An 8,682-nucleotide genomic window follows, 5' to 3' on the forward strand; every position below is an offset into this window, starting at 1 on the left:
CCACAACGCCTGGCCATTTTTTGGTTGCAGCCGTCATTGTTGTTTGGCGCCGGGGCTGGGGATTCGAACCCACCACCTTAGGTGTATGTGGCTGGCACCTTAGCCGCTTGAGCCATAGGCGCTGAGCCTGTTCTTCCTTTTCACTGTAAACTAGAAAGAACATCCCTGAAAACTGAACTCCTTCCAGACATTAAAAAGAAAAGGCCAGGCACCTATAATTCTAGCATTCTGGAAAGGCAAGGCAGGTGGATTGCTTGAGCTCAACCAGTAGGAGTCCAGTACAAGCAACAGCAAGACTACGTCTCTTAAAAAGAAAAACTACCTGGTTATTGTGGCAGGCACCTGTAGTCTCAGCTACTTGGGAGGCTGAAGCAAGAAGATTCCTTGGGCCTGAAAGTTTGAGGTTGCTGTGAGCTATGACACCAGAGAACTCTACCCAGGGTGACAAAGTGGGACTCTGTTTCAAACAAATTTTAAAAAATTAAAAAGAAGAACAGGGCCAGACACGGTGGCTCACACCTGTAAACCAAGCACCTGAGAGGCCAAGGTGAGAGCATTCCTTGAGTTTGAGACAAGCCTGAGCAAGAGTAAGACTCTGATTTTACATGGTAAAAACATTAGCCAGGCCTTGTGGAGAAACCTGTTCTCCCAGTTACTTGAGAGGATGAGACCAAAAAATCACTTGAAACAAGATGGTTAAGATTGCTCTGTGCTACGCTGATGCCACGGCACACTAGTCTGATGGCAAAGCAGTGAGACTTTGTCTCAATGAGAAAATAAACACAAGAAATGAAAACAAGAACAGAGGTGCCTTTATGTAACAACAAGAGAAAGAAACTCAGGCTTCCCAGAACTCATTTCAAATGAAGCTGAGCTTCCCTAATCACCTTGCATTGTTTGGTTTCCTCCTTCAACTTGGGACCTCTGACCAATATTATCTGCTTCATTCACTCCAACCTACCTGGGTGCTTGATCACTGCCTGGTGAGTCTTCACCTTCCAGGGTTCTTTTCTTTGCTCCAGACAGGTGATGAGGTCTGGCTTAGATACAGCAAGCCCTGTTTCATTAGAAAAAAAAATGATGCTTGTAGTTCTTCACCAAGTTAACAATCTAGTACCTTCGTAGAGTAAAGAACACAACATTTTAGAGATCCTAAAAGAATAACCTAAAAGTAGAGGTTTCTGACAGAACAGAAACTTTTGAATATTTTCAAAGCATTTAAAATGCTCCACTACTCAGTACTATGGAAATAAAATTTGATGCTAGAAACTAGACTTAAAGGTATGGGCAACAATTCTAAGCCTCTACATTTTTGAATTACCATCAATGTACAGAAGGATATTTATCAGCTCAAGAAAGGCTAAGATTGGGGTGGCACCTGTGGCTGAAAGGAATAGGGTGCTGGCCCCATAAACTGTAGGTGGAGGGTTCAAACCCAGCCCTGGCCAAAAACTGCAAAAAAAAAAAAAAAAAGAAAAGAAAGTCTATTATTAATGCCAAGATAACATCTGAAATATTTTCTTTTCTATGCCAAGAACCTGTGTTTTCCTTAGAACAACAATCTGAAACTAATGCAGTCAAAGAAGAATCTACACACAACCCAACTACAAAGAAACAATATGAAATGCTTAGTGTACTGTAGGAACTGTGTATGTAAGTTTTCCTCACCTAGGAAGACCAGGTGTCTGTAGGTCTCTAACATGACATCCCAATACAAATGCTGCTGAGCAGAGTCCAGACAGGCCCATTCATCCATAGAGAATTCTATAGACACATCTCTGAATGTCAACAGTGCCTGAAAAAAAAAATTAAAAAACTAAAAAGAACAACATTTATTATGATGCCAAGGGAAGACTTAATTTCATTTTTACATAAATGAGTGGGTGAGAACTTCTTCTGACTTACATGACTGAATGGTATGATGTGATAAGTACAGCTGAGAGATATTCCTTCATGTGCTCTCTAACCCTGAGGAAAGAGGATGGGATAACATCCACAGTCCCAGTGTAGATACTGTGCTTTTTTAGGTTACAGTGCAAAAATAAAGCCACCAATATAGGCATGTACATTTCTGTGCCTTACTTACATCATACACTATAAGCTGTGTATATTTCTTCTTTTTTTTTGAGATAGAGTCTCACTATGTTGCCCTTAGTAGAATGCTATGGCGTCACAGCTCACAACCTCAAACTCACATTCCTAGACTCAAGACATTCTCTTGATTCAGCCTCCCTTGTAGCTGGGACAACAGGTGCCCCCCACAATGACTAATTTTTTTGTTCTTTGTTTAGCCAGGTTCCAACCCACCACTGAACAACTATTTTAGGCCATCTTCTGTAAAAGTGCATGCACTTCATCTTTGCTTCTTTTTTTTTGAGACAGTCTCACTTTGTCACCCTATGCAGAGTGCCATGCTGTCATACTTCACAATAACCTCTCATTCTTGGGATCAAGAGATTCTCTTGCCTCAGCCTCCTCAATAGCTGGTACTACAGACACCCACCGCAACACCTGATGATTATTTATAGACGGGTCTTCCTGTTGCTCAGACTGGACTCCAACTCCTGATCTCAGGCAATCCACCTGCCATGGCCTCCCAGAGTGCTAGGATGTCAGGTGGAAGCCTCTACTCCTGACCTCATGTACTTCATCTTATTCGACATAGAACTGATGGAGCTTCCAGATGGAACCTAAACAGCACGTATTCCCCTTCTTTGCTAAAATCTAATGGCAATCTTACATTTTCCCATTTTATATAGGCACAAGGAAAACATTTTCAGTATTATAATACATAATATATGTGTGTGTGTGTGTGTATATATATATATGTATACATATATATATATGTTTTGTAAAACATAAAATTACAGTTAAAAATTTTCAGGGGACATGAGAAGCCTGGATGGAGATAATGGAAATAAAACTATGCTATATAGGGAGAAGGGAGAAGTTTTCAGAGCCTCCTCAGTACTGTAAGAATAGGGCAAAAGAGTATTTGAAACTCATTAGAGAAGAACATCACAAGTAGAGAAGCAAAGGTTTGCAAGTTCTAAATACATGACACTGCAGGAGAAGTGGGCACAGCCCTGGACCTGGGACACATTTACCTGAGAGGCAATCATTTCTTTCTCTTTTTCATTTCCTTCTCAGGTGAGATTATCTTGATACATTATGCCTGTACCTGTACAGTACGTCTTTAAAAACATCAGTTTGGGTGGTGCCCATGGCTCAAAGGAGTAGGGCACCAGCCTCATATGCCGGAGGTGGCAAGTTCAAACCCAGCCCCGGTCAAAAAAAAAAAAAAAACCATCAGTTTGACACCTTCACCTGCTACCACAATATCCACTGGCAGAAGGATGATAAAGTATAGAAAAATATTGACCTTTTCCTGTTTTTTATCAATGGAGACAGTCAAGAACAAGGAGGTTCTGAATAAAGTGCAAAGTGTGAGTTTCTTATTTCTTGACATTGGGTACCCTACCCTTCCAGTAATTTCTACTATGGCAATGGGAATATGGGTCATGCTATCTTATTCATATTAAACCCAAGATGAGCAGGCCCTGTGACCTCTTTCTGGAAAAAAGACTAAACTCAAGTTTTATAAATACATCTGGGTGGCTTCAGGCCCATAGCACAATGTTATGGTGCTGGCCACATACACCAAGGGTGGCAGGTTCGAACCTGGCCCAGGCCTGCTAAACAACAATGACAATTGCAACAACAACAAAAAATAGCCGGGCATTGTGGGCATTGTAGTCTGAGCTACTTGGGAGGCTGAGGCTAGGGAATCGCTTAAGGCCAGAATTTGAGGTTGCTGTGAGCTGTGAAACATAGTTAAGACTCTGTCTCGAAAAACAAAGAAAGAAATGAATGAGTGAATAAATAAATAAATAAATGTATCTGGAAGCCCTCATGCTTGACACTAGCCTACCCTAAGAATTACATGGAGAAACTTAATTAAAACCACATAGATTACACAACAGAGACTATATAATCTTTTGGAAGGCAGAATCACTGTTGATGGGACTTCATCAACCTGGCTGTGGAACCCTAACAGGAAGCTTGAGCAGAGAACCGCTTAGCTAAGCATTGCCTCTCAGGCTTTAGTATGTACACAAGCCATTTGGTATTCTTCGCCACTCTAAGCATGTGATCCTACAATAGGAGAAGTTACCCTGTCTTGAAGCCAGTAACCATTTTTTTTTATTATAATGGCTATGTATATCCTTGCTTATGAATTTCTGTACATTGAGTACACCTGAGGATCTCTACTGTCTCATTTTTCTTTTTGGGCCATTAACTATAGAACTAAGATTGCAGAATTCCCCACGAAGGAAAATGCTGAGTAATTAGCCACCATTTCTGTTGTGGTCTAGCTGATGTCAGCCAGACTGCCAGATGCAAAGAAACCATTGCAACAAGACAGGGTGACCTACACATAGAAAGCTCCTACACATACTTCTCCCAAGCTCCTTACCTTTCATCACCTTTTGCTCAGCTAAGGAACATGAGGTGGTCCTTGCAACATTAGTTTACCATCTCCTCATGTTACTGTTTGTTTGTTTGTTTTTTGAGACAGTCTCACTATGTTGCCCTCAGTAGAGTGCTGTAGCATCACAGCTCACAGCAACCTCAAACTCTTGGGCTTAAGCAATTCTCTAGCCTCAGCCTCCCAAGTAGCTCAGACTACAAGCACCCACCACAACTCCCAGCTATATTTTCTGTAGTTGTTGTTGCAGTTATTGTTGTTTAGGTGGCCCAGGCCGGGTTCAAACCCACCAGCCTTTGTGTATGTGCCAGTGCCAGACTCACTGAGCTACAGGGTACTGCCAATTTCACAGGTTTTAAGTAGGTCTATGAAGTGGCTTAAAAATTTCATGTATTACTCCTCCTAGACTAGAACAGCACTCAGCTAGAGAAAGCAAACACAGCACAGAGTCCCTTCTGCTCAACACTTTTTTAACAACACAAATACCTTTGGTTCAAGGAAGACCAAAAATCACAATCCTTAAACTTAGCATTGTCTGCGGGCCCCTCAAATGTTCGAGGCTAGAGAAGGCAGCAATGTCTGAGGCAGGACCTGGATTCAGAATTTGGAACTTCTTAGAAACATGGTTATGTGCCCTCTGTACACATTCATGAAAATTAGGGGGAAAAAAATGAGAAAGTGGAAATTCTCAGGTGTACTCAATGCAATGTACATCTGTGATTCAAGTTGAGTTCCTGGGCTCCATACTCTCTGACAGTTTTAGGTCTAAAGATATTAAGATAACTGAAAGACAGAGATAAAATGGCTGACCGTGGCCCTACAAAGATATTTCTGTAGAAATCCACAAATGGTCCTCAAAGTCATCCCTAAAGTCACCATACATAGGGAATATGAGAAGAGGAAGCTAAATGGATCTTTACAAAATATTCATTACAAATTTTTTTTTTGACAGAGTCTCACTATGTCACCCTCAGTAGAGTGTTGTGGCCTCACAGCTCACAGCAACCTCAAACTCTTGGGCTTAAGCAATTCATTCTCTTGCCTCAGCCTCCCAAGTAGCTGGGACTACAGGTGCCCGCCACAATGCCTGGCTATTTTTTTGTTGCTGTTATCACTGTTGTAGCAGGCCCAGACCAGGCTCAAACCTACTAGCCTCAGTCTAGCCCTACTCACTGAGCTATGGGTGCCAACCTTGACGACACCATTTCTCATATATAGTTCACCCTAAATTCACCTTGTAATTGGAAAGCACATTTGTGTTTGCTAGTTGATGATATTCAGAAGAAGAAAGGAAGTTTATGTCTACAGGATGGAAGATTTGGAGCCAGGTGCCTTCTAAAGGCAGGTCCTACACCACATCAGAAACTTTGGCAAAGGTTGCTATCATTTCAACTATTTATAATTCAAAATCATAACACCTGGGTCCTAGAGAAACAGAGTCCTGAATTTTAAAAAAGACAAAAGTCTATTTATCTGGTAAAATTATTACATATATTTCAAAGAGGCAGAGAAGACTTTTACACACAAAATATTCTAAATTAAAATCTTTAAGCAAAAGGAAGAGAGTAAAATCTCTTCATATTCAACTTGGAGTAGTCAGTCTGGTATTTCTATTTTATATTTACTTTTGCAACAGACAGGTGTAGGGCTACTTTCTTGAACTCATGGCATAATTCCAGGAGGCAAGAGTTAAGCTATCAGAGAAGTGACCTAAGCCACACTGTGTACCCAAAAGAGGGTTTAAGGGGAAGAAAATAATCAGAAGACGGGTGCTAACATGGACCCACGGGTGGACAAACTGTAAAGCTTGCAGACATACTGTGTGAGACTGTAAAAGAAACTAAGAATCTAAGGAACAACTCCTTATGCAAAAGCAAAGGTGAAGCCCAGAGGCTGAGTCATTCAAGACCCACTTCCAAATAAATAGTTCTTACTAACAATACGTATCATCCAGACCCTCATGGAAAGGTAAAAGTTCTCAGGATTCTAAAAGCACTGTCAACCAAAGATCATTACAAAGGCATTCCTTGCTACGGTCGCCTAAGTAAAAACACAAAAATGTACCTCTGTGTCTGCAGGCTAAGTCTAGCTCCTATAACCAAAATCCGCTTCATTACATACTATTAAAATTTACCACAACTTTATCTTCCAAGGTATAGAAGACAAGATCCAGTCCTCTTCTACACACCCACAGACATCTACTTAATCGATTCTTCCTTCACTCTCTTTTTTTGTTCATTCATTCATATAATCCTATGCAAAATGTAAGTTTTCTAAGCTTCAGAAGAAGGTAACCATTTTACCTCAGTCCCCATGGCTCTAGTACTTTTTCCTCCTGTATGCCTTGTCATGTTTAAAGTTCCCAAATGCCCCTTCTGAACAATCAAAAATACATTTGTGATTTTTGGGGTTTTTTTTCCCCCAGTAATGTCTACAAACTTTGTCTTAATAAACTTCCACTGATTTATATGTATATCGTTGCTTGAGTCACTTGTTTTGAAGTGCCAGTGCTAGACAGAATAGCCAAGGCTGGGATATGCTCACGCTTATTTCTGTTCCATGGAGACAGATGAAATTATCATTGGATGAAACAAAAGCCCGGGTAGTGAAGGGCCAAGATCTTGGGTGGGGAGAAACCAGAAGTCTTCTGGGCACTGGTGTGGGATTTTGGTGGGACACTGTAAGAGTAAAGGAGCTGTGAGCTTGATTCCAGATGGTGGAGCATTGCCTGGATGGGCTGTGACTACATCACTGTCTAGTGTGTATGTTCCATATCACATGATGGCAGCAGAATGTGGAGAAGAAATCTGACCTCAGAGCTTCTGCACTCCAACACCTCAGTCCCCTCTCATCCCAGGAGGTGATGTGGAATCACTGCACAGTTTGTGCTGTGACAGCATATGTGCAGGACACATCCTTGGAATCTCCCTCTAGCCCAAGTCTTTATCATGTTTTTCTTTGACAACACTTCTCATACCAAATACATGCTGTTTACAAAACAATATTCCACCAATATTCCAATACAAACTCCATCTGCAAAATTTAATTTTGACACCACCCAGAGTTAACAGTGATCTCACAAGTTCAAGGCTCAGTTCCACCACACTGCTCTCACTGCAGATGCCGGGGCAAGCCCCACAGGCCCTTCGAAGATTTTGAGCAACTGCCTATAAAGCAGGAGCTCAAATAAATCCCTCCACAAGCATAATCATTTAATACACCTACTCACAGAACTCAGCAAACCACATTCAGAATGCTGACTTACATTCAGCAATTTCCTATAAAGTAGACCAAAGTCACGTATAGGGCAAGGGAAAGTGGTGGGAGATGAAAGGGCGTGTAACTCATCCTGGTAAATAGATGTGATTAAAGAAATTCCCCACTCTCTGTGTTCTCTAGAGCAACATACTGCAAGAAACAACCCTTCCCATTGTGATTCAGGTGATACTCCCTATAGGGCAGGCACAGGCTCTGCAAATTCCTATTTATTGCTCATAAACAATCAGCTGAACAGTTCGTTCTTCAGGAGTCACAGCAAAATGCTTCTTCATGAAATATTTCTAAAGTTTCTTTCTCCCAGGATCCTGAACTTGGGCCAATTCTGACTTCAACATGTTACCCCTCTTTATGCCCCTCCTAAGAACAGGCTGACTTCAGGGTGAAACATTTTCTGATATAGCAGATTATTTTTCCACCCTCCATTCTGCCCTCTTCTCCCACTTTTTTCCCAAAACTTGTTTGCTCCTCCCTATGAAAGAAAGCCCTCGTTTGTGATGCTTGCAGATATTATACTTGGTGTTTTTATAAAGCAATATTTCCTTACAATAAAGAAGAGCCTACGAAACTCAACCTTTGCGCAGGGAAGTCTGAGCACCAAGGGGTGCCAGTAACAAACTCTGGTCTTTAGAGTCCCCAAGTAAAGCGAAACAGCGCTGACCCGCCACAGCCACTTCCCTCTCCAACCAGAGCCCTCCCCCTCTCATTACACCCGATCCCATATACTCACCATTTCCCAGCTTCCAGGATGTCCAGGTGTCCTATCTACAAATGTCCCAGTACCTGCAAGTCACAGGAGGGCACAGGCTGCAGCAGAGACACCTAGGTCCTCCTGAAAATGCAACAGTGAAGAGGGAACTCAGCTCAGAGCCCAGCGCGGGAGACCTAAGTCATGCCGCTTCCGGTAACTGCCTCCT

General features: G+C 41.8%; 1 protein-coding gene across 1 annotated transcript; it reads right to left on the reverse strand.

The window, feature by feature from the left end:
- Positions 1 to 895: 895 nt before the first annotated feature.
- On the reverse strand, positions 896 to 3,523 carry LOC111722663 (zinc finger protein 679-like). Its single transcript, XM_023509000.1, has 3 exons — positions 3,482 to 3,523; positions 1,669 to 1,795; positions 896 to 1,057 (listed from the first exon to the last, which is right to left on the reverse strand). Exons 1-3 carry the CDS (start codon positions 3,521 to 3,523, stop codon positions 948 to 950), a joined length of 279 nt encoding a protein of 92 aa, XP_023364768.1. The 3' UTR covers positions 896 to 947.
- Between the last annotated feature and the right edge of the window lie 5,159 nt (positions 3,524 to 8,682).

This window comes from Otolemur garnettii, unplaced genomic scaffold (genome assembly GCF_000181295.1).
Source record: "Otolemur garnettii isolate 467f Iridium unplaced genomic scaffold, OtoGar3 scaffold00305, whole genome shotgun sequence".
Classification (NCBI taxonomy): Eukaryota; Metazoa; Chordata; class Mammalia; order Primates; family Galagidae; genus Otolemur; species Otolemur garnettii.

Bases quoted from the DNA above. Each gene is read 5' to 3' on its own strand.
- LOC111722663 (XM_023509000.1), bottom strand. From the start codon at position 3,523: ATGACCCATATTCCCATTGCCATAGTAGAAATTACTGGAAGG. The intron at 1,796-3,481 runs GTAGGGTACCCA...TTTTTTTTTCAG, and splicing joins TAGTAGAAATTACTGGAAGG to GCACTGTTGACATTCAGAGA. The intron at 1,058-1,668 runs GTGAGGAAAACT...CTAATGAAACAG, and splicing joins CAGACACCTGGTCTTCCTAG to GGCTTGCTGTATCTAAGCCA.